General features: G+C 39.0%; 1 protein-coding gene across 4 annotated transcripts; it reads right to left on the bottom strand.

The window, feature by feature from the left end:
- Positions 1-414: 414 nt before the first annotated feature.
- On the bottom strand, positions 415-22,807 carry ZNF518B (zinc finger protein 518B). 4 transcript variants are annotated; one of them, XM_080387574.1, is made up of 3 exons: positions 12,720-22,807; positions 8,711-8,914; positions 415-5,934 (listed from the first exon to the last, which is right to left on the bottom strand). In XM_080387574.1, the coding sequence occupies exon 3, from the start codon at positions 5,729-5,731 to the stop codon at positions 2,510-2,512; it is 3,222 nt and encodes a 1,073-aa protein (XP_080243700.1). In that variant the 5' UTR covers positions 5,732-5,934; positions 8,711-8,914; positions 12,720-22,807; the 3' UTR covers positions 415-2,509. The 4 variants fall into 4 exon arrangements, with proteins under 4 accessions (XP_080243700.1, XP_080243701.1, XP_080243699.1 ...); XM_080387575.1 differs by lacking the exon at positions 12,720-22,807 and adding an exon at positions 12,036-12,707; XM_080387573.1 differs by lacking the exon at positions 8,711-8,914.
- Between the last annotated feature and the right edge of the window lie 3,699 nt (positions 22,808-26,506).

The following is a 26,506-nucleotide window of genomic DNA, read 5'->3' as shown; positions in this document are numbered from 1 at the left end:
GAAGGGAATTATTCTGACATGACATATCTAATAAGAAGAATGAAAATCAACAAAACAGAAGCTGCTAAGTAGTTTGGCAAAGCTCATAGAGGCATGACAATATGCTTTAAGAGTTTTGTAACCATCATACAATTCAACTTGCAAATGGTTTTCATGTTAAAACAAAAAAAATATTTTCTAAATTAAACACATGAAAAAAACCCACAGCTTAACAATTCAGATAGATTAAGGCAGTGACATACAAAGCATTGCAGATGTTTACTGAAACAGCAAACTTGCTTACAGAAGACAAGCATTACTAGTACACTTAAACCACCTAGATTTCATAAAGCTGAGCAGCAACACTTCCCCTGCCCTGCCCAGTACAGCTTTCATGAGGAATGTTCTAGTTTTGCCAGTGACAACTCTTAAGAAGCAAATTCAAAACTATTTATTTAGTAGCTTCTACAGAAACAAAATTAACTCAAACCATAATCTGGACTGAAGGAGTTAAAACAAAGGAGGAATTTTAACCATATTTTCTTACATTAACAATCTCAACATTTATATGTGATATGACAATTTTAAAATGGATGCTATTTTCACAATCAAAAATGCAAGTGGTACTGTTAGGTTTGGCATTGAAGTATACGAAGTGAAAAAAAACCCTCTAGTGCACCCATCTAAAAAAATATAATTCCATTTGAATATAAAATGAGAACTGTCATTTCATTATTATTGGCAAAACAGACAAAAGGAAGGTTATTTTGTGGAACAGGTTAGTCTGATACAAATGATACAAAAATTTTCTATGTGTATATGATGAAAAAGATCTGACTTAAAGCACCAGCTGTCTGAAGGACTTTAACACTGTATTGCAAAAAGGTGGGAAAGCTATGTTTTAACTGGCTTTGAAAATAAGCCTCAATCAGATGCAGTTTTAAAATATTTACATTTCAATGCAAATACATACTTTATCAAAACAATGTATAATCTGCTGGAGTATATAAAAAAATATTCCTAGCTTAAACTGTTTACAAAAATGCACCAACAGTGAAAAGAATTAGGGACTACCAGTTTTTCTAGAGTAGTCCAAGTTCAAACATGGAACAAACATCCAGCATTAGTCAGTATTTTCTTAATCTGTAAAAATGCGAAGTGATTTGAATTATAAATATGTGCTTCAATATAGTTCATTCCATATGATTTTAAAATTACTTAAAATTACACAAAATTGACACAATGAAGAAAAACATCTTTTGTTCACGTACAGAAACATTAGACTTCAGTCTCATCCATCCCTCCTCTTTACTAAAAACCTGAAATTTGGCCCTGACTTAGGAAAGTGTTTTAGCAACTGAGCAACGTTCACACTGCACTGAAGTCAGCAGATACAAATCAGACATAGGTATGTAACTAGGCACATGCTTGTATGAATTGAGGCCTACAAAAAGTGTATTTTAACATCTAAATTCTTGACATTAAGGAGGACGAAAGACTGCACTGAGAATCTGGTTCAACACTGTCAATGTAAAAGCTGTGCAACATGTTTTGTCCATTTTGAAAGTTCTTCATCTTCAGCAAGTTCCCCCTGTAAATATGTATTACCTCACAGACTAGAGTTCTAACCAAATGCCTAATTCTGCAAACGTGTTTCTATCAAGCTACACACACGGTGATAAAGGGTTTATGTTTTGCTATTACTTCCTTACATTTCAGAACAGCCTTGAGATGATCTAGAGAAAAGCTTCTCTTCTGTCGGTCCAAGCCTGATGGTATCTCCAAATCTGCCTGTTCAGAACAAAGACGGTACAGAAAGCTGACAGTGTGCTGCTCTCACATCTACTCAATACAGGCTAGCTAAAGACTTCAAAAATTCAAGTACTAAATCAAAGTAAAAACTTTTTAGTGCTATCTGACCTAGTGAGAGTAACTGATCCCACAGATTCTTCATTTACACCCTTTTGTCTCCTCTGAGGTCAGCAGAAGTACTTGAAACACACCACTTACATTTTTAAGTTTTACTTTTTGTGTGTGGTGCTTAATTTGCCACTAAAACCTATGATACACACTTGCTGCCCAGAGAGGATCAAAGGTGCTTTTCAGTACACATACACTTGATCTCTGAAACACTACACTGTAATAAAGCAAACTAAACCCTGTTAAATTTACAAAGATCTCATTGTCTAAGATTTTAATTCATACAGATTGAGGACAAACTAGTTACAGCACAGTATACTAGCACAGAAAATGGTAACCAGAAAGAAGTTTGCATAGCAAATCTTTTACAAATTTCTCCTACAAAACAGATGAAGTTGACCTCAAATACAAATTTCACACACGGGAGTGCAAAGTAGTGCTTAATCCTCACTATCAGCTTTTCTGTATCTCTATAACTCTGCTCTCTTGTTGCACTTTGCTAACAGTGGAGACCTTTTGGCAAAATAAAGCAGTTATTTCAGTCTTCCTTTCCAAGTAACTTAGTGGCACTCATTAAACATAAGAGGGGAAACCACCCCTAGTCTCTCACTTAGTGCTTTTTTGCTGAAAAAGAAAGAACATCCCAGCCTTTCGTTGCCTCTATCAAGTGCCTCTGTCCATGACTTATCCATTCTTCTTGGTCCATATATACTCTTCCACAAAACCAACACTTAAACAGACACTGAAGTGTTTCAGCTGGTGAATTTTCCACCACTTGGTAGTTGTTTTTATGGGTCTTTTTTAGTTTCATTTTTAGCATACTCTGTTTTTTCACTTGGTTTCCTATCTCAACATTCTGAAGAGTAAGACGCTTTCGGTAACGTTTGACACCCAGACAACTACTTGTCCTTTCTGACAGAACTACTTTCAGGACTTGACCTTTATACTTGTTGATAGTCTTCATGACATTAATTATCTCTGGTGAGTCAACATCAGGATGGTTTAGTACCACAACTGGCTGGTTACGACGAGGGCATTTTATCAACTGATTCATTCTCAGAGGGACAAGCCGAAGACGTCTTGCTGTCAACAGATAAGACATGTCAGAACTGGTGTCCGACTGATTTCTTGTTTTCCTCTTAGAAAGTTCCCTGAAGCTTGATTGTTTTGCCTTATTTCTGGGACCTAGTTGACTTTTTGAGTAGGGTCTGCTTTGCTTATTCAAATCACTGCTTTTCTGAAATGGTACACCAGTTTGTTTGCTATTATTTTTAACACCTGCCTCTCGCCTTGGTCTTTGCCTGAGTGATATACTTCGGGACTCAGCATTCCATTCACTCTGATTAGGCAAACATGGCAAATTACTAACTGTCTCAGAAACACTGACAGGAACTGGGCGAGGCAGAAACATTTCATTGCAATACATAGAAGCTGATGTTTCACTCCTGTTTTCTATTCCATTTGAGTTTTGACTGCTCGTAGCATTCAGCACTCTCAGCATTGTCCCTTTGGGAATAAACACTGGAGTAGCAACATGGGAATTTTTAGTTACCCTGCTTTTAGATGTTCTTGCAAATGTAAGGAACTGATCTTTACTGTGTTCTTCACTGTTAATGACACTGTTTCCACCATGCCCTGGAGGCAAAGATGCAGGCTGTTCCACTTCAGCAGCAGAAATTCTCTCACAGCCTGATGAATTTTCTTGATGGAAAAGCACCTTTCTACTAGAAGCTTGACATCTCATAGGCATAGATTTCATGTTAGATTCAGCAGCAGACATAAGCTGAGCAATCTTTCTACACAGTAATGATGCTGACTTCTTACTGCATGTTGTGTCATCCCATCTGACACCCTCTGGAACATTTTCAGCTCCAGAGCTAAGAGAAAACACAGACGAAATAACAGGTCCTTCAAGAGGATTGCCTTTATTTTCCATCTTCTGTAGTTCTAATGATTCCACAAGATGACTGTTCTTTTGACTTACTGTTTCAGCTCTCTTTGCTTTGCTGAAGTCAAAAGTCAGGTCCTTGCAAGGTGGAATTTTAGTAACATTCAGGTTTTTTCTTGCTTCAGAAGGTGTAACACTTTTTTTATCAAAACCGTTACCAGCTAAATGTGTCTCTGTAGAGCTGACTGGCAGACTCCTACACTCTTTGTCATCACTTTTTAGAGGCAATGGATCCTTTTGTTCAAGGACTACAGAAGACTTTTTGCCCTCCTGAGTAGCCTCTACTGAAGTGTTCTTATAACTTTTATCTTCAGAAATAGCAGCATATTTTGGACAGGGTATATCCACACCTTCTTCATAACAATACAAGTCATAATGTAAATTATTTTTCCCATCTACTTCCCACCGTGAGGATTTGAGATTATTTTTTTTTTCGGTACTATTTATCACCAGAGACTGAGAACAAAGTTCTATAACACCTGAATGGACATCAATACCTTTCACTAAATGAAAGCACAATTTTGATGCATCTTCCCTATGTACAGATACAGAGTTACAATCTGAGATTTGAGAATCAGAAGAACAAAGACATTCAGAATTCTTGTCATAGGTACTATCCAAATTAAGCTGGTTACTAACGCTGGAGAGTTTGTCAACATTCACTTCCATGGTTAGTAACTCATTCTGAGACACAGAAGATGTTTTTCGTCCTTCTGCAGATCGTTCCATACCTTGATTCTCAAGTTCCTCTTCAGGATTGTTCACAGGTTTATAAGTCGCTTCTTTCATAGGAATTAGTTTAAGAACCAGCTGTTGTGCTCCATTCACTATTTTAATCTCTACTATCTGGGCTAAGCAGTTAGAAGGAACTACAAGTTCAGATGGTGCAATTACTGTTAAAGGCATCCCAGGTTCTAAAGGCTCTGTTTTTGGAGAATAAACCTCAACTTCCACACTTTGATTCTCACATACGCTTATTTCAGATGGCTCCAATACTGTTTTATCCTGGACTGGTGCCATGTTTACACTACATTCTACATCACGAGACAAACAGACTGTTTTAGTTGCTTTACCTGGAACCTCACAAACCATATTTGAAGACGAATTTGGAAGTTCATTCTGAAAAGGAATTTTATCATATTTCTGCTTTTCAAATAAAATGCTTGGACTCTGCTTCTTTTGCTTGTGGTTTATGATATTTTTTGACAGCCGTTTTGTGGGTGTTTCATGTACTCTTCTTGTATGCTTTACTATATAGTCATGTCTAACAGCACCATATTCACAGTATTCACACTGATATGGAAAAACCCCAGTGTGTTTTACCAAATGCCTCTGGAATTCTCCTTTGGTGTAGGATATGTAACTACAGTGGAAACAGATAAATTTAATTTCTTCATGTTGACCTACATGCTTCTTATACTGTAAAGGATCCTTTGTTGAAAACCTGCATTTATCACAGTAGTATTTACCTGGCAGAAAGTTTTTAACTTTAAACGTTCTCTGGGCTTTACTTGGGGATTTCTTTTCATGTTTTTCAACAGCATTGGCACCCTCAGGAACAAAATGGAAAACTGGTGGTGTAATATGACTGCACTTCTTGCAGATGAAATTTTTGTCTTCAGTCCACCCAAGCTTCTTATGCTTCTCTGTATCTTGCATTGAAATTTTCTGAACACTTCTGCATTTTATACAGCTTATCAGTGACAACTGATTGTTCTCAGCCTCAGTCCCTTGGTAGCAACAGTTTTGGTCATCATCCCCTTTTGATGGATTTGTTTTATCCTCAGGAGATTGCTTTGGGGATGTAGTTAAAGAATTATTTTTATCGTTGACTTGGCCAGGGTACAATCTTGGTAAAATTTCCCTCATTTTTTTCAACTGCATTTCAGAAGACGTTACTCTGCACCAGTTTTGTCAAACAGAGCATCAACAGATTGAATGTTTTCTTGATATTAGCCTTGTGTATGCTGCTTATTAATCAATCATTCAGGCCACCAATCTGCAGAATATAGACCTTGGAAGAAACGGTGCTCAAGCAACTGTATCCGTATTATATTCCATGTTCTTAATTTTATCAGCTTCTAGCACTGAAGAATAAAAAGCAGAAAAATAAGTCAGTTAATGATTCACCAATTGCTGAAATACAATGAACTAATAATTGAACTATTAGTGGACTACAGTTGAATTATGGAGTGCAAGTCTACTGTTAATATACCACTGACTGTATTCTACACATACCACCATAACTCTAAGCAAAACATATCCAATCAAATAATCCTTCAACATTTGCTTTTCTTCAAAATGTTCATTAATTCATAAAATTATTTGCTATGCATCAAAACCTAGAGAGTTCATGCTACTTCTTCCAAATCATGAAATATTTTACATTGAAGACATGTATTTATAAACCTAACAGGAAAGACACCTGGTAACAGAACTGAGCAGCAGAATAGGATTTCAGTTCATGTACAGCCCTTAACTCGGGGAAAAGATATGAAACACTCCCAAGTGCCACTCATTTGTGAATCTCAGCAGGAAAAGGGAGAGTGGCTTACAATAGTTACTAGAAACAGGCAACTGTGAGTTTGTTTTTAAATATAAGGAATTTTAAGTTAGCATGGAAATTCCTGAAGTACAGAAGGAAGTTCTTTTCTAATCAGTGCCCATGTTTCAGACTCAAACAGTCTTGAACACTAATTCATAACAAGATGTGATTTATACTTCACATGTGTTCAAAGTAATGAAGTCAAAACTTTTGCAGCTGCAAAATTAATTACTTTCACTTTATAAATATCACAGTGCAATCACTTCTATGTATGTGGACAAGTATATAAATAATTCATTCCATCCTGGCAATACAGAATGTGTCAATCAAGCAAAATAAACAATGCAACGGAAGGCAGAGGGAGAACAGTAATACCAGTGTATCAGTGTAAAACCACATTAACTGGTGCAGTAGATTTGGCCCCACAGGTTCCAGCACTCTAACTGTCTCTCTTCTATATTTAACATGAACAAGATCTCAGCCTTTAAGCTTTTGCCAAGACTATGAGGCCACTGTTATTTGGAAAATGAACAACTATAGTAGTCAGACACACACAAAACAAAGTCCAAAGCTAACAGCAACAACTAAAATTACCTCTTCCTTATTCAAACATTCTTACTTACAGACATACTGTTGCACCCATCTGCATTCATGTAGTGACCCTATTTCATGAGGTTATTTCCAGGTTCCTTTAGATAACAATATATCCTAGAGAAGGCTTCTACTTCTGAAATCCAGTTCCTCTACACATCTGTTCTACAGAAATCAGGACCTGACTTGGGCTCCACAAGCACAGCACTGCGATCACTTAAGCAGCAACCTATTAAAATAATCCTACATGAATGAGGAAAGCTTTACACTATGGTACATCTCCACAATGGCTTGACAGGAGTAAGCATCTGATCCAGAAAGTTTTTCCTGCATCTCCCTCTGTGCTCATCTGCCAAAAATCCCTAACTGCTATAGGAATGCTGCCCTAAAGGTAAGGCTCTGCTAAGAGCAAGTATACCGATGTAATCCCAAACAACAGTAAAAATAAAGTTACAAAACTGGTTAGGGACAACATAATGGGCTTTTCATTCTTTAGCAGATGGATGGCAGCCAGCACCCCTGCAAAACTCCTCAGCAGGTAGTTCTTAAAGAGCGTAGCAACTTCATTTCATTGCAACGCAGACAGCTGTATATCCCTATGTAAAAAAAACTTTATATCCCCATGTGAAAAACAAATCAATGGCAGGCTCCCAAGAAGGAAGCAAGTATACATGACTATTACATCATGGTCTGAAAACTTGTCTTAAGCAAGTCTAATGTTCTAGTGTAACATTATGTCCTCTATTATCCAGATTCTAAAGAGGAAAGAAGACATACATTTCTGGTAGACTCAGGTGGACTATTCTTCCCCTACTAACATCACTTCTTAAGACTTAAGATGAACCTTGTTGACACACAAGTGTGACGGTAAGCCTATGTTCAGGAGATTCACTGTTTTATTTTGGGACAAAGATAAGAGATCTCGATAAGCTCAAGATCCAAACCAAAGAGTCTTCAAAGAGTTCTATACAGCTTTAAGAACAAACTGAAATTGCATTTGAAAGTTTGATCAATATTTGCCTTTTTTTTTTCTGTTAACAGCTATCCATTGATACTGAAAAGGCCTTCCATACGAACTGATAAGCATAGAGCATTTTATGCCATCAACAACCTTGACCACAAAAAAACAATATTAAAACCCTTTTTCTTGTATTTTTTAATTACTCTTTCTTCTATTTTTATATGACTATAAACATCACATTATGGGACAGTATGAAGAAGGATCCATCACCTTTAAAGAGCAAGAAAGTTCAAGAAATGCTGTCAAACATTTTAAGAATGTTCCAATTTACCAGACAGATCTGGGCTGCTGCTCAGCCCAAGAGGACACTAAAAAGCGTAACAGAGATAATTCAAACAACAGGATAGTAATCCTTCTAAACTTTTTTAACTCAAACAGCTTTATATATGAAAGTAGAAGCAAACAGGTTTGTCATGTTTTAACCCCAGAACCAAGCTTTCATTCACACCTGTGACAAATACAATATTGCTAGAACCCAGGTTTTGAATGTTGCTGGAGTTACTGTAACTGCGTTTCAGATGTGTGGTGGGTTGATCCTAGCCAGCAGCCAAGCAGCCACACAACTGCTCGCTGGCTCTCCACCCCTCCCTGAGTAGGAAGGGCAGTGAACTGGAGAAAAGCATCAAGAAAGCTTATGGGTCAGAACAAAGGCAGTTTAACAGGTCAAGGAAAGAAGCAGGGAGGTGATGCGAAGGAAATCACTCACCATGTTCCACAAGCAGACCAATGCCCCAGTCTCTGAGCAACAGCCACCTTGGAAGACAAGCCCACTCTCCCCATCTTCCTCTACTTCCAGTTTTCGTTGCCGAGCGTAATACTGTATGGTATGGACTATATCCCCTTGACCAATTCTGGTCAGCCGTCCCAGCAGTATGACCTCCCAAACTCTTGTCCACCGCATGCCTACTCCCTGCAGTCGAGGCAGAGATGGGGGGGGGGGGAAAAACCTTGATGCTGTAAAACTGCTGTTCAGCAACAATCAAAACACTGGTATAAACACTGTTTCAGCCACAGATCCAAAACACAGTACGGTAAAAACTGCTATGAAGAAATTTCACCCCACCCCAGCCAGACCTAGCACAAAACAAAAAAGAACTGAATAACCAGTTGATGCTGAAGTGAAATCACTGTTGTCGCCCTACACAGTTATTCACCAATCTTTCCTGAACATTGAATAGTTAGTAAGAAAAGTTTTGATGCAAACAGGTCCACTGTATCATTATTTTGGATAAAACAAGCCCAACCAGTACACTGTAATGTCACTCTTATTTTAAAAAGTTATTTGCTTTTTCTGGTGACTTCAGAAAAATGAGGTCATCAATGTAGACAGAGGGGTGGTAAAATCCAGCACCCATTTCCTCCATGGGGGGGGGGGGCTGGCCAGAGGGATTCCCCTGAAAATTTGTTTTGGTATTTAAAGGGTTAACAAAGACATGCTTCAGAATATTTAATTAAAAGGCGATATTTTCCAGTTACAATCAAATGCAGAGCACACAGACCAATCCAAAGATATCATTAAAGCAAGACCTAATAGTCTATATGAAGTCCAAATGGCAAAGAGGAACAGGATGAATGAAGAATGAGTAAGAGACACTAGTAGTGTTAAAATTAATACCAGTCACTGGCTTTATAGGAATGGATTCAGAAAAAAATTGGTAAAAATACTCTGAAATACAATATGGTACCTGAATTTGGAGACATGAAAAAAATTAGAGCCCTAGTGGGGAGCGGGGGGGGGGGGGGGGGGGGAAGAAGCAGCAAAGATTTAGAGGCACATGGAAAAAGGACAACAAAAGGAAGGTAAACCAACCTTGCTCAAACACCTGCCATTCAACATTAAAAAGTCAGGCATTTAATAAAAGGAAATAATCCTGCCTTTCACACACCACTAGTGTATTTTGAAACTTGCTGCTCAACACACAGAGAACAACAGATCTGCAGGAGTCAAAATGCATTTCAAACAGTGGATATAAAGTACATAAAGGTTAGAAAACAAAGATCAATTAAAACCAAGAAAAATAGGAAGAAACATCCTCTGCAGCCTGATTATGCCAACTTCAAGTTTTTTTACAAGGTTTTTTGCACTGCAGTAGATTACAAACCACTGGTGTGGCCACTGTCAAGACAAGAACTGCCAGTGCCTTCCCATTATTCTATATGCCTGAAATTTCCATTTACTTGAAATACATTAATATTTTGTTCATCATTTCAAAGAAAAATATTTTCCAGTGTTTTAGTTCCTTTCTTATCTCAAATTATATGCTGCTATCAATGAGATGGCTGTGAAAAGCAGTATGCATTTATCATATGGGATCAAATAAGTAAGACCTTACTTTGGCAAAGCAAATACCTCACACAGACTGCACCCAGCTATGAACACTTGCTTTGTACTGAAAAGCACACATAAGTCATTCCCTAAGATAGGAGTTTAAACAGACCTGGAAGACACTGTGCATCACTGTATCAGGAAGATGCAGTGTGTTAAATCTGAGTCTATGAAAAACTTATATTTGTGTAAGCTTAAAATCATCATGCCTGTAATTTACAATTATATATATGCAACATACTACACATTGAACATCAACTGACAACCTCTGATAAGCAGAGTTATCTGTTCCACTGACCCAACTGCAGCTGCCGATTATTAGTCACTAATTTTAGGCCCAGTGACTGGGAGAGATCTTAAGTGCTTCACTCAAGTATAATATATTGTACTAATTAAAATTATTGGGTTTGTATGAAAAACAAGTCAGTCAAATACACCAACGAAATTTTATCTACAATTATTTCTTCTTAAAAAGACATTGTTTCACAATAACAGCTAACATAACACTTTTTGTATTTGAAATTCACACAAAGTTTTTCCATGAAAATGAATGAGGAATCTCAATGCAGAGGATTAAAAAGAGCAAAGACCATGCATTAGGTTTTTAGAGCTTATTTTTATTATAAAATATACAGCTATTTCACTCTACAGAAAAAAATAATTACATTCAACATTTTTACTACTTAAAGTTATGCAAAATGCTGATTAAATCACTATTTTTCAAATGCATAGGTGAACAAATGTCCAGCCATTAACATTTATTGGCATTGTATGAAGGCAGGTACACGTATGTACTATACAGTACTCTACTGAAAAGGAGGTCTGCTTCTCTGTGGCTCTAGGACTGAGGCCTAGCTTTATTTGTATCTAAAAGATACACATTTCTAACATAGCACTCAATTGCTTGGTGTCTTCTTGCAATAAGCTAAGCAAGGCATTCTCAAATAACTACTGTATCAATAGTATTTGAGAGCGCTCAGAGATGTTTATACAGTTATCATTACATGTATAAACCATTTTTTAAATTTATTCTGCACATTTCATCGTATCACACAATTTACAACCATTCTCAAAATCTTTCTGTATATCCAAAACATACTAATATTAAGCATTACTTTACTCTATGCTTTAAGGCGCATAAGCAAGAAAGCAAGGAAGTATGGCACTGAAGAAAATGGGAGAGGAGAGAGTCCCATTAAAAGTACATATCCCTCCATGTCCAGTCCTTAAAACACTTATGTAGATGCTGAAATTCATTTCTAGAGATTTAATTCCTGCTAAGATTAGCCACATACAATCTGCATGTGCAAGAAAATGGCCTCGACTATAACCATTTACTGTAGCAACAATGCAGAAGAGAATGCTAGCAAAATCCTGCAAAATGCCATTAGTGGCCTTAATAATGAAACTGACTTTTTTCATTAAACGTACATTTTGGGACACTTCGGCTACATCTATGATAAGACTGGATCATTCATTTAGAAAAAATCTAAGTCATATTACACGTCTACATTATTTTAAGTGTCTAATGTAATACTTTATGACCGATTCTCTTGCAACAAAATTTAATTTAGTATTAATTAAGTGTATCTTATGCCTAACTAGTCAATTCAAACACAAAATACAGGATACCCTACCCTGCTCAGTAACACAGTCACTAACCCATAAGCTTCTTTCCTTCAGGAAGAAGACCAAGATGACAAACCTGGACAACGGCTTCACAGTCCAGACGAGTCTGAAGCAGCTTGATGGCGTCCACAAGACAGTAGCAGACAGCAGCGCCCGCCCAACAGCACCAAAAATTCCCCTTTCCTTGGGCATCCAGCCCACCCACGCAGAAGTGGCTGCCGCCTCTCCAGGGATGAGAGTCCTCCCGCGCTTAGGGCCCGTCGCCGGAGGCCGAGCCCCGCCTCTGCCCAAGCAGAGGCTGCCGGGCGTCTGGCGGACCCTCCGCAGGCCACGCTGACCTCGGCCCGCCGCCGCCGCCGCCGGGAAGGCGGCTCCGCCCGCGCCGCCGCGCAGTGCCGCCGCCGGCCCGCAGGGGGCAGCACCGCGCGGCCCGCCAAGCCGCAGCCCGCGCTCGCCGCTCGGACCCCTCGGCCCGCCGCGCGGGCGGGCAGGCAGGGCGGCTCCAGGCAGCCGACGTCCGCGGCGCTGGCCTGGCCGGCACAGAGAAGGTGTGTGAGCCTTACCTGGCTCGGAGAAGGACCAACTGAAAAAAGGGCGGGCGGGCGCGCTGCGTGGGTGGGTGGCTGGCTGCCTGCCTCAGCGGCAGACCCCGCCAGCCGCCATCGCTCCCCTCGTCTCCAGCCGCACGAGAAACGCAGCGCCGGTCCTCATCCTCCCGGCACACAGCGCCCGCCCCCCCGCTCCATCCTGAGGTACTTACCGCAGCGTCAGCGAGCGAGAGCGGGCCGCCGCCTCAGCACGACCCACCGCCCACCGCGGCGACGGAACTGACCTCAGCGGCCGCTGCGCTGCCGCGCCACCCCATTGGCCTGCGCCGCACCACCGCTCCCGCCAGCGGCGCCGTGTAGAGCTCTACTGAGGCGCCCCGGGCGCGGCGGCGGCGGCGGCGCATGCGCGCTGCGCACAGCGGCCCGGCCCGGCCCGGCCCGGCCTGGGGGGGGCCCCGCTGGGGAGGCCCCGGCGCTGGGGGTGACACGTTGAGGAGACCCGGGGAGCGCAGTCCGCACCCGCGTGGGGACCTGTCACCCCCGTGGGAGCCAGCAGCGCGCGGGGAGCGCAGGGCGAGCCATGGTGGGAGAAGCTGGTTGGTGTTGAAACACGACAGGATGGCGGACGAGGGTGTATAAGACGCGCTGTTGTGTTGATGCCTGCTAGCCCTCCCGCGAGTATTCTGACGGGACAACAGGCCGCAGGAAGAACTGCTGTTCCCAATAATCTCTCCGCATTACCCCTGATACCACCACGTTTCATGAGCATATGGCGCGGGCAAACACAGCAAACATACCACAGGGGTTTCTCAGTTAAGTACTGCAGTGATGTAATAGCACATTTTCATATGCTTCCTATAAAATCCAAATTTCTCTTTAAATAAACAGTTATTAGTAAAATTTGAAGGGGGAGAAAATACGATTTTAACTGCCAGCATCTTGCCCTCTAAAAGTACCTTTAACATCACTGCAATATCTAACCACTCTGCTTCAAAAGGAAACTGTATTTTACACAGGGCCCAGAGTCTTTCCAGATGGCATCTTTAAAATGAAGCTATTTTTGTATGTGGCTTAGACATAAAACCATGTTTTGCTGATTGTTCTCATGGATTCTGTGTGATAAGAGGAACCACTAGTAACTTACATCTTCTGATTAATTCTGTACTGGAATGATTAGAAACCAGGCTTGACCTATCCGTACCATTGTCTAGACATGAACACAGATCTTCAAGGATCTCAGATTTTGGGATAGGCCCTTCGGGTCACAAAAAAAAAGGGAAAGCTAAATCTATCAGAGGGGGAACTTTGGGGAAAAAGAGGCCTCTCAGCTATGAATTTTTTTGTTCCAAAATGAAATGTTGCCCTCGATGTTACATCATTTGATCAGCAGTGTAAGAAAACAATGTTAACGGTGGAGTTTGGAACATTGAATTTATTGAACATTTTTTAAATTTCTGAAGAATGTCATCTTGCTGATAGAGCCCATTTGGATTTTTAGAATGCTTTTGGCAAAGACTGTCAAGGAAACTAAGCAGTAATTACATAAGACCAAACATCTTGGAATGAATAATTGGTTAAAGATGGTGCACAGGGGATGAGAGTGAGCATGCAGTACTTGTAAGCATGTCACAGGTGCACTGCTGTAGTGCATACTCATAAGTGACTTGGAAAAGAAGCTAGACACTCAAGTGACAACCTTCTGATGATACCAAGCTATTCAGGGACTTAAGGACAAAAGCCCACTGAAGATCTGCAGAACGACTTTATCAGACTGAATAATTAGGTAGTAAAATGGCAGATTACATTTTGGATAGGTAGAAGTGATGCACAGTGGGGAAGAACATCCTAACATCAAGTATAAAATAATGAGCTCCAAGCTGATGTACTGTGCAGGAGCAAAATCTTGGAATTACAATATATTTCTGTGAAATTTTCACTTTAATGGTTAATGGAGTTCAGAAACACAAGCTGTATGCTGAGATTTGAAAAGGAGCAGAGCATAAAGCATCCTTATGCTGCTGCGTAAATATATGATTTGACCACATCTTGAAATCTGTTTGTGGTTTCAAGTTCCCTGAGCTCAGGAAAGAATAGTAGTGGAAAAGGTTCAATGAAAGGTAAAAATGGTGATCAAAGGTACTTTACTCACCTTTCATATAAATAAGCTTCTGTCTGAGAAAAGCTGACTATTGATATAACAAAGGGCTAAAAATCATGAGTGTATATTGTAATGTAAACACTTAGAGGTGGGAATTGTGTGTGTGAACCCCATGAAAGCCACCAGGGACAATTTGCACTTACTGGCTTGTGTCAGCTACTCTGCAAAGGTGATTATGTGGTGTTAGAAAATTTGACTTCCCTAACTATTATATCACTCAGTCTGTATAACGTGAAAGTGTATTCACTTTGTTAATAAGTATTAGTTCACATTATACATTGCAATGTAATAAGGTAGCAGAATTTACTGAGACATGCTCAACTAAAACAAACTAAAGGATAACCCAGCCCTGGAGAAAAGGACTTTGCTTCTTGGAAACAGAGCTGTCCAGGAAGGATAAAGGATGCCCATAGACAACCCAGATAAAGCCAGGATCCTAGCCCAAATAATATGTCTTTGAAACCCTCCCAGTTGTCATCTGGCATCATAGATAAGTAACTGTAGCACGATTGACTCCAGGGACATCTGGATTAATAGATAAAGCAGCAAGAATGCTGCAGAAATACAGTTGCTTTACAAAGTTTTACTAGGATTAGTAATTGGTATAGTGTGGGTCTTAGTAATTAGTCAAATTTTGTTGTACCTGAATGGTTGAAGGGTGTAAGAACCCTGTATGAAACCACCATCAAGGTGACCCAGTTTGGCTGGGACACCTCATGCAGATAAATATTTACCCATGTAATTCTATACTTTGTTTCCTAGCTTGGTCAGCACGGGGCAGTTGCAAATTTTTGGAACAGTGAGCTTCACTTAGCAGATAATTTTCTTAAAAACCTGAAAAATTTGAGACTTTCCTAAAATTAAAAAATTATATTCTCTAACACAAGTGATAACTGAAGAAACAGTTTGCTAGTCAAATTGTTACTTTTCAGCTCGTCTAGCTTTATCTGCAACAGTCCAGAGAGCAATAAATATACTGCATATCAGTAAAATGGAATCAGTTATCTGACACACAACATTAAGGACTTTTACCACTCTTTAGTAGATACGTGTAGCTAGCCTGTTCTGAACTCAGAAAGGCAATTGCCTGTAACAAATGCGAATACGTTATTCAGTATTTAAATAAGGCCAGACTAAACATCATCCAGAAGAGGCTTTGTTATGGAAAGGTTGAGAGTCAATTTGCATCTTCCTCAGTGTTTTCCAGCTACATAAACTCAGTCCCTTCCCTGCATTTTCTAATCTTGCATTCAAAGCTATTCCTTTCCCTATCATGCGAGTGTTGTCTTAGCAGAGATGAGTCAGACCAGATCAGATCACAGCTCCTCTTAGTCTCCAGCCCTGAACATATTTAGACTATCAGAAAGGGAGTAATTCTGCTGCAGTTACCACCATATCACTCCCCTTTCGTTTGCCATTTGCTAGTCTTTTTTTATGACCTCTGATTTCCCACTTCTCTTGAAGCCTTTTGTTCCTTCTCAATTTGTCCTGTGACTCACCCACCCCACAACCCTAGTTAGGGACTTGTGAGGGTCCCTGCTGAGGGCCCTAAAGGGAGGGTCATCACTTAGTAATGGTAATACTTGTCACCTAAGTAGGAGATGCTGGTGGTAATGCTACTAATTGGCAAATAGAAGCAGCATTCAAGCAAGTAGCCTATTTTACTTCGCAGCGGGTCCTAGTTTCTACAGGAAAGGCACAATGCCCTTCCTGTATCTTTTGCTATCCCTTGTAAGACTGGTCCTGTCATCTGCTGTGGGACACCAACATACTAGGAATTCAGCATGACTCCTCTGCTGCTACTGCTTGTCCTGCTGTCAGCCTGCATTTCTTTCCACCCTCTAACAAGATTATCTGACATGAAATGCTGATTGTGGATTGTAGAGCCATGAGACCCACACGTAGACAGTTGCTGCTGTAGAGCTTCAGCTTTGCAGTTCAATTGCAAAACTGTGAAACTGCTGTGTTTGGAGAAGACTCGGGAGGAAAGAGAATAAAGAGGGTGAGTAAACAGGCTATAAGATTAATCAGGTGCTCTAGGAGCTTTTCTTGGAACAGTTTTACTTTGCATGTTACTAAATTCATAAGCCCTCCCCAAAAACAAAGCAAGCAACGTACTGGAAAAACCTGTGAAAAACAGCATTGATAACTCAAGTTGAAAATTAAAAAGGGTGCTTTTTGGAGACATGCAGAATTTCTCTCTGAGCCACTGCAGTACCTTCACATAACAGCTTCTCCTATCCCCCTTCAGGACACTAGCATTAACTATAGTCACATGGATGTCATTTTTCACTCTCTAGGCTGCAATAATGCAATAGCACAGTATTGAACTCTGGGAGCACAGAGGAAAGAGCTGCTTTTGGGTATGTATGCTGTGAATGCACTTGGTAGATCTGAATTACGTCACATGGAACACTTTGGCTTCCAGGGTGAAAATACATTACTTTGTAAGTATTCAGAGCACTTAGAAAAGAAAAACGCCATCTTTTGTTTTCCAAAATGTGCAAGTGTCATCTCAAAAGTGAGTTAGTTACCCAGTATGCAGAACTGAAGAAAAAGTCTAAGAAGACAAGATACCGCCTTTAATACAAAGTTGTGCAAATTTGGGTGCTAGGTGAACTAGCACAGCTTGGTAGTTTCCACAATCAGATTTATATACAATTACATGAATATTAACTTGTAAACTTCCAACCCTCTAACACTGATTGGATGGTAATTTACATAATGGTTATGCAATCTTACTGGTTAACTATGCATGATCATTGAGGAAGGGTCTCGCTGTGGGTCCGGGTACCTGGTGTATGTAGGGGGTGTGATTTTTAGTATTATAATGAAGGTAGCTTGCATAAGGACACATCTTTGGCTGTCTAACAAGTATCAGATACATCTTAATTGCCAGAGTCTTTGCCAACTTTCCAGGATGTAATTGTTCTTCAAAGTTGCCTTGTCCTAAGCAGCAATTACTTCAGTTAATCATCCTTGATAGTTCTTTGCATGGGACATCCTGAGTTGAAATAACGCATGCATTCTGTTTCTTCAAGAATACGTGCAGATTGTTAAACAAAACCATATGTCCATATAGTATTTGTTAGTTAGCTCATACATTCCGGTTACAAAATTTGGTAACACAAACACAAACTGCATACAATTACAATACTCAGGATTTAAAATAGCAGGAAAAGAACTTTCACTGCTGAAAGTTTCCCAGCCCCTCATAACGCAGGCTTGGACTCTGAAACTGAAGGAACTAGCTTAGTTGTTGCATTTGCATTTCTGCAGCTGATCTTAATGCTGTACAATATATTTCCGCTTCAAGTGGCTAAGCAAAGTGCATATGTTATATCATGCATTCTAGAGGTTTCTTTACATACAGATTGCTGCTAATTACCATAGTGCTCCCTCCTGCTATTTCGTTTGATTGGAGGGCATTAGGACTATTAAGAAGTGTCAAGAGGGTAATTTTACATTATTATGTTAATTTCTGCATCTGTATTTTTAAAAGCGTCACATGGCTATAGAGGGCTCAGGTTTTCTGTACCAAACATACAACTACTGATTATCTATTGCTCTCTAGTGGCCAATACATAACCCTGCTGCTATACTCTGTAAAGATTGCCTTCATGTTTTGTTATCAGAATATATATATATATATATATTACTGTAACACTATAAACTTCATCTACAGACATTCACCTTCAGTTTAGGGAAACTTGCACTTCAAGCCTTGGGGAGGGAAAAATACAAGTCTGGCATTTTTCTATCTTCTCTTGCCCCAACGTTTCTAATATTTCCATTCATGTCCCTATTTGTTGGTGACCTCACTGACTCACAGTATCTCCTTTTCTCCACCCCTAAACGTACACTGATAAAGCCTCACTCCCCTGATCCTTAGCTACACGGCAGCTAAGCCAATGATATAGTACATTTTCAGTGGGATAAATACTCTGCTAGGTATTCGTTTCACTTCCAAATATATATACCTGCAGTAACACAATCCATTACTACTGTATATGGTATAATCTGGTAAAAACAAACCTTGCAGCAATCCTGTTACAACATCTCATGAACACCCAGTGCTTTCCTTGGAACCACTGCCATACACACTGGCTCCTCAGGCTTAATTCATCCATTTCAGATTCTCTAGGGGAACGTTCATACAAGGAAAAGTATACCTGTCTAGGAGAAATAGGAGAGGCTTACCTAACAGCAATGAGCAAACCGGTGGTAAAATCAGTGTGGGTGTTTTCTACCTGTATTAGCACTAGCTGTTGTGAGATAACAAAACCATATGTCTTTTTATTTAGAAATTGACTGGATTCATACTTCTATGAAAGCAGATTTGCCCTACTGCAGTAGGAACTTCCTTCCCCAACTTACCAAAATTTAAAAGGTGCCTTAGACTTTGCTTTTATGTACTGTAACTATTACAAGAGTGTTTTCAGATAATTAGCCATCCTGTGAAGCTTATATTTTGTCATCTATGAGGAAATTAAAGACAGGTAGAAGATCATCCTTGTTAAAGCTATATATATTTAAACCCTGTTAAAGCTATAGAGGTCTTAAAGGACATTCCTTTATTTAAAAGAATTTTACATTGTGACTTTTTATAAAAGGATCCTAGTTTCATATTAGAGAAAATATTCAAGAGTAATGTAAATCCAGAAGAAGGCTACTCAGTGTGTGCCTTTTTTTAAAAAATAAATGAAGAAGGGCAAAATAAGAGTTTGGGGCCATCTTTGCTTTCCTCCAGAAATTCAGGTCATCATTATTGCTTGTGTTTTGTATTTATGGGGTCTAATTCTTGAAGAAGTAAGGGGGATGAACTATTAGAAGGAAATGTTTTTAGTCATTCTCAGGGTTCTAGAATAAGTAAATACATGTTTCTGTCAAGTCTAAGAACTTAATTTCCTTTCTCCAGCTTAACACCCCAAACCACTGGAGCTGCTCTATCAGCACAGAGCACTGAGAATGGCACGAGACAGGGCTGTGCTTTAGGAAATATGAGCCCTTTAATACAACCCTGAGACACAATATGGTATTAAAACTGCCTCATTCTGGATCAAAATCACTTTTAAGAGGCATCTTTTAATTTCTTAGAAAGGGATGAAAAGATTAGAAGTTTATACGTTTCTGGCTTAAATTTTTCTTGAACCTGTAGATTGCTGGAAAGTGTCTCAGACATCTGATAGTTAGGGTGCCAACCCTGCACCTATGCAATTTAAGAGAGAAGAGTGTAGGGGGTTTTAGGACAGTCTTCCAGCAAGCCTACTACTGTAGAACTTATTCCCAGTTTATCATTTGATGCAAAAGAGCCTGAATTTTAGAAAACATTGCAGAATCATGGATTTTTCCATACTTGAGACCCATGGGGGTTTAAAGTTTCCTGCTGCTATGGCAACTTTAGCAGTAAATGCATTTTGAATACCCCTTTGATGAGTCACAAGCGTCTAGTAAACTCTCTTTGTGATGAAGTATCATTTCCATTCAAAGAGTCTCATTGCTCTTTTATAGTAAGCATTACCTCTCTCCTATCTAATATTAAGGAACGAAAAAAGTAATGTTTCAGATTTGTACAGTCACAAAAGAAATCTTACCAAATTTCTTGATCTCCAGACATAGTCCCAAGTGTGGTGAGAGGAAACACTGCATCACATTACCAAACAGATCCAAAATACAGCCTCAAAAATCTTGGATATTCACAAATCTGAAAAGCAGTTTGTTAACCATCAAATAAGACATACTGAATATTATAAATTCCAGGTTATTGTCTTTACTGTTTATCGGAAATTAGATCTGCTAAATATTATCACGCTTGCTCCCTATACACTACAACTATAGATATTTTTATTGTAAATGTGTCTGGAAGAGAAAGGTGGTAAAAAAATAAATTGCTTTAGGTAAGACTGAAAAATGAGCTTTTTAAGTATAACCAGTTTCAGCCCCACATACTTTCTCCCCTTTGGAGCTTTAAAGCTCCTTAGTTCTATAGACAAACTCAAAAGGCCAAACATAGTTGGTGTTGTGCAAGAGATTGGATGAGTAATTGAGGGAGTTTCTTAGGCCTCAACATTTAGCTGCCTAAGTCTAGTTTGATGGCATCAGTCTGGACAGTTCAGAGAACAACTGAAACTGGGAGGATTGAGGACTGAAATACTTCATTTCTTTTGTGGCATCTACAAGCTATGTTGGAACGAAATAGATTTGAGCAGCTTATGATGGGGAGAGACCTAGATATAAACGTATTCTGAAATTTTCTTACTTTTTTACATATGTTTAGTCCCTTAATTATCACTGAAAAAAGTGTGCACAGTTGTAGAAAGGATTTCTGGTCTTAAGTAAGTCAGTTAATTGACTTTGAACAGATAATGGATGCAGCTAGTCTTTTGAATACACCTAATGAGCTTACTTGGCTTTTTGAAGTAAATTTGATGTCTCAACAGGCATTCTTAGTGATATTTTTAGTTGCAGGAAGTAATTTCATAAAATAATGAGGTTTGCAACAGGGATATCCTTTGTCAAATTAGAATTCCAAGACTAAAATACATTTCCTAGCAGCTTCAAATGGGTAGTTTTTGCAAGAAAAATATAGTGATCCATCTCCATTCCTGGAAACTGTTCCACATAAAGGGAACTAACACTAATAAGATTCCAATGGAGACACTCTTCATGCTGTTACTTTACCATAGTGAATTTTATTCTGCAATGATATTGCTAAAACATGACTGAGTTAAAACTGATTAAATTCATTCAGTCCTTAAAGTGAACTATTCTTCTGCATAAGGTCTTGAGTTTAGACTTGTAAATTTTTTACAGTTACAAGTTTTACTCTAGAAGCAAAGCACTAGTCTGGTTTCATGTTATTACTGATGGTTTCTGGGAGTTCTGCCTAAAAAAAGAACCCACTAAAACTCTAGAGCAGTATTCAACAACCATGGATTCATTTAAATTATCACTAGTTTTGGCTATTAAGAGTTCCAAAAATGGTTTATTTAAATCTTTCAGTGCTTAAATATCTGAATGGCCCCAAGACCCCATCTACCTCTTTAGTTACCAACATAACTTCAAAGACTTTAGCTAGCATACATCACTGACTTATTTAAAAACACAAAATGCTATGTTGTTACTAGTTTAACCATATTTTTTCAGAACTAAAATTAAGACGTGCAAACAGCTCCCCCTTTGACATTCTGCATCATCCAATTTTACCACTACTAAATTTATTTCATTTATATTCCTGTTTTCTTTATAACAAATGTCTATCAAGACACTCATAACACAATTAGAAACATCATGAGGTCTGTATTCAATTCAGTATTTAAAAGCCAGTCAATAAATTATAAAAAAAAACCATAGAAGTATGATCTGTTCTTTTTAAGCTCAGAAATAGATGGCTTCCTTGCTGTCATCTTTATTCCAAGCCCCAAAGGCAGGATTCAAAATCCACTAAAGCTGATGGAAGTATTTCCATTGATTTTTCCTGGGCTTTGGTCAAGCTCCAGATGACCTAGATAATTATGTCAATGGACAAGCTGAAACTCATTGAATACACTTGTTTACAGAAGCAATGAAGCAGGTCAAAATTCTCATTTAATCTCTTTATACTGGATAGACCACTGATGAAACAGCACACTAGTAAAAGGCAGATTTTAAAGAGACAGACATGAAACAATGTGCTGTACAACTGTTGTTTAATTACCTTAGTTTTCTGATCTTAATTTCTCTTGATTCAAACTGAACATGTCAGAATTAACTTAAGAATGCTACTTCTGTTCCTTGTATTATTTTTTTTTTCAATTATTTTTGATGGTGGCAAAATTAATGTGTGCACATGATGCTGTAGAGTGCAGTGCGACTGTCTGTAAGCTTGAAGGTAGTTTTACCCCATTGGTACCCTAGGGGCATGGTTTAGTAGTGGACTTGGCAGTGCTAGGTTAACAGCTGGGCTTGAGCATCTTAAAGGTCTTTTCCAACCTAAACAATTCTATCATTCTATGAATATTCTAAGTGGCCTGAAAGCCTGCAAACTGTTAAATGGGAAAATATACTGGATTGATACTGCTGTACACCTTCACTGGAGTACTACAAGTAGAGAAATGAGATATGGTCATAAAGAAATTTAAAACCTTTCAAAAATATTTTTGCTACCTTTTTTTCTTGATATGTGCACATATATATATTTTCTTGATATAATTGCACATACAATATGAATTGGGTATAACGTTGTTTCAGTGTTGTCATAGTTTAACCCCTGCCAGCAAATAAGTACCAGGCAGCTGCTCATTCCCCCCTGGCCCCTGCAGTGGGATGGGGAGGAAAAATGGAAAAAGAGCTAAAACCCGTGGGTTGAGATAAGAGCAGTTTAATAATTAAAATAAAGTAAATAATAACAATAACAGTAATGAAAAGGGAGGTAACAAAAAGAGAGAGAGGAATAAAACACAAGAAAAGCAAGTGATGCACAATACAATTGCTCACCACCCCACTGACTGATGGCCAGCTAGCCCCCAGGCAGCAATCAGCTGGCCCCAGCCAATTCTCCCCAGTTTATATATTCATCATGACGGTATGGAATATCCTTTTAGCTAGTTCAGGTCACCTGTCCTGGTTCTGGCCCCAGTCAATTCCCCCCGGTTTATATATTCATCATGATGGTATGGAATATCCCTTTAGCTAGTTCAGGTCACCTGTCCTGGTTCTGCTCCCTCCCAACTTCATGTGCACCTGCTCACTGGCAGAGCATGGGAAACTTGACATGTCCTTGACTTACAGTAAGCACAACTTAACAACCAAAACATCAGTGTGTTATCAACATTATTCTCATACTATTCCAAAACACAGCATTGTACCAGCTGCTAGGAAGAAGATTAACTCTATCCCAGTGGAAACCAGGACAAGCGCACTGACTTCTATCCACCACCCCAACAACAAAAAGTATTTCCTTTTTTCTTCTCTTCTCCCTATCCAAACATCACATGTTGTGCCTTCAAAACTGCTGATAGCCTTTTCCCCCAGAGAGGATTCTTTAATGACTATTTAGTATGATCAGCAAGCAGTTAATGACAAATTTTGGTCAGAACAGAAAGTATTTGTCAGAAGAAGACAGGATAAACAGGGAAAATACATTTGCTGCAGTTTCCGCCTCTGTGACACCGACAGTGCACAACAGAAGAGCATCTCTAAAGGGATTAAATGCACAAGATAGGTATGACAGAAGAATTAGTGACAATATAGAATGTTGTACAGGTCTGTGAACTCTGAATTGCGTCACAGATGCCTGAATCTTAAAAAAACATTGCAGCATGACCAAGTGCAGTTTGTCAGATTTTAACATAAATTTTGTAAAAAATAGGAATTCACAAATTCAGGAAATTTCACACCTAGTTATTTCCACATGGAATATACATGCCACTGAAGGAAAAGTGGATAGTTATGAAGGACTTCCAAGGAATGAGAAAAGTAAATTGGGATCAGAATAAGGGATGATAGATCTAATCTAATGGCAAAAAAACCCCAAACTGATGAAAATTTCTTTGTGAGGAAAAAGTATAAGGGCATTTTATTTTTAAAAAAGTACTGCATATGATCTAAGGTAGAAATCTTAGCCTGCTCTGTGTGATGAAAAACTTGGTGAATTAAAATATGTCTCTGAATAAAAAGAGGGGATATTAACCTTTTCTATTCAAATTGGGCATGGCTTTGAAGTAGAATTTAAATTGAGTAATAGCCTAGAAGCTTTGATTTACGTCAAATAAATGGATATGTACTTTCAACATGCAAAACAGGCAGCAGCTGAAAATAATCTGAAGCAAAACAAGATTTTTGAAATCATCACTGAATTACTGGTAACAAAGGCCAGGAGTATTGGGAACAAAACCAAGAGTGAGAAAAGTATTAAAGATCAGACGATTGACACAGGAAAACTTTTTATATAAAATAATCGCCGCTCTTACTGCTACTACCATTCAGGGAAAAGATCTCTTCATTGGAATTGCGAATTTTAATAAAATGTCACCTAAATGCTCAAGTGCTTGGGTCAGACAAAGAAATCCAGTACTGAAAAGGACAAAGGAAGAGAGAACAGGATAGGGAACATTATATTTTTCTCTGTATAAAACCCCTGTGCCTGCACCTTGGGTACTCTGGGATGTTATGACTTTCCCATCCCAGGGACTAGAATGGTTCAGAGAAGGGCAACAGAGATGATCAGGGTCTGGACCAGCTCTGTGAAGAACAAGTGCTAGCATGAGAGAGGAACTGCTGAGGAGGGAATACAATATAGAGGCCTCTGCAGCCATTAGCAACACACAGAACAGACAGAGGACAATTGGGTTTTACAATCAAAAAATTTATTGATTTATTGATTTATTCTCAAATAAAGCAAGCAGGCATCAGATGATGCAGAACAAACAAGAGGAGGTGATTTTCCATACAGTGAGTAAATAAACTACAAAAATTCTAGTGGTAGCGTTGCTCATTGTAAAAGTGTATATGCATTCGGTAAGTGATTGGGCAAATGCAAGAAGAAGTATCCATGGGCAGCTAAGTAGAGGGACATCGCTCTCCGAAAATATCACTACATGATTCCTGGGTTTTGTACTGTGCACTAGGCATCTGCTGTTGGTTGCTACGGGTGGCTGGGTTAGAAAGACCTTTGGCCTAACCTGTCATTTTTGTACTCTTGGGCTGCTGGCAGTTGTGTGCTTGTGTCTTAAATAAATTTATTTTGTACTGTGCATCAGGTTGATACACAATACAAATAATCTTCCACCCTGTTAAAAAGAAAGGATGGGAGCAACAGAGAGCTGTTGCTAGAGATCAGTAAACTATAATTAAATAATAAGCTATTGTGGTGATTTTACCATCAAAAACAGCAATAAGCATTTCCTGCCTAACACATTTGTTACAACACAAGCAGAAGAATTAAGTTTAATAGTGATACAGTAAGATTGTAACTTAGAAGTTCAGAGGCATCTGGGGTTCTTTATCATGCGGGAATTTAAGTTACCCATTGATATTTGTCTAAGATTTCAGAAAATAGCATAATTACTTTATAATTTTTTTATAATATTGATATGCAGAAATAGTGTGAAATGGGGACAATGGACATCGATTGTGATTGTATATGTCTGCTCAAGGAATGTGGGTATGGTGACTGGTCATGGGTGCGGTGTCTGGTCACACAGGCACACAGCTTTGAGGAGACAACTACAGTTTTGAGGAGACGCCTGCCCTTCTTCCTCTAACAAAGGGGCTATTTAAAAAAGAATGAGAAAAGGATGAGAGATATTCCAATGCTATCTAGAGGGAGGGAGTGCTAAGTCTCCTTGCTGGAGAAGATTGGATGGTCACAAGAACATGAGTCACCTACAAACCTGCAAGACCACCACATTCCAGGCAAAGGACTGATAAGCTAATTAACATACGAAGCGAGAGTAAGCGGGTTTAGGTAACGAATATGTATAGGCGTTAATTGAATATTCATTTGTTTCATTGTATAAATGTGAGATGGTTCGTCACTTCGGGTATGCACGCTTGTGGAGGAGCGATCCCCCATGCATCTGCGCGCAATAAACATACCTACTTTATAACTTTCAAGTTATAGAGTCTAATTCCATACGTCAATGAATAAAGTGAGAAAAGCTCAGTGAGAAGGTCCATCCAAAAAATCTTTTCAAATGTAGCAGTAGAATGACTGATGAGTGAGAACAGTTAAGAAAAACTTCTTAAGACAAAGGTTCTCCAAGAAAGACTTATGAAGACTGTAGTGATGCTATAAAATTACCAGATAGAAAAACTCTGATTTTACTGGGATTGAAGTATATCCTTCAAATGTTATTGTTC

Source organism: Falco punctatus, assembly GCF_963210335.1.
Source record: "Falco punctatus genome assembly, chromosome: 1".
NCBI lineage: Eukaryota > Metazoa > Chordata > Aves > Falconiformes > Falconidae > Falco > Falco punctatus.
The sequence above is the reverse complement of the archived record's forward strand: the minus strand, read 5'-3'. Positions and strand labels throughout refer to the sequence as shown.

Coding starts and splice junctions, on each gene's coding strand:
- ZNF518B (XM_080387574.1), bottom strand. CDS start 5,731: ATGCAGTTGAAAAAAATGAGGGAAATTTTACCAAGATTGTACCCTGGC.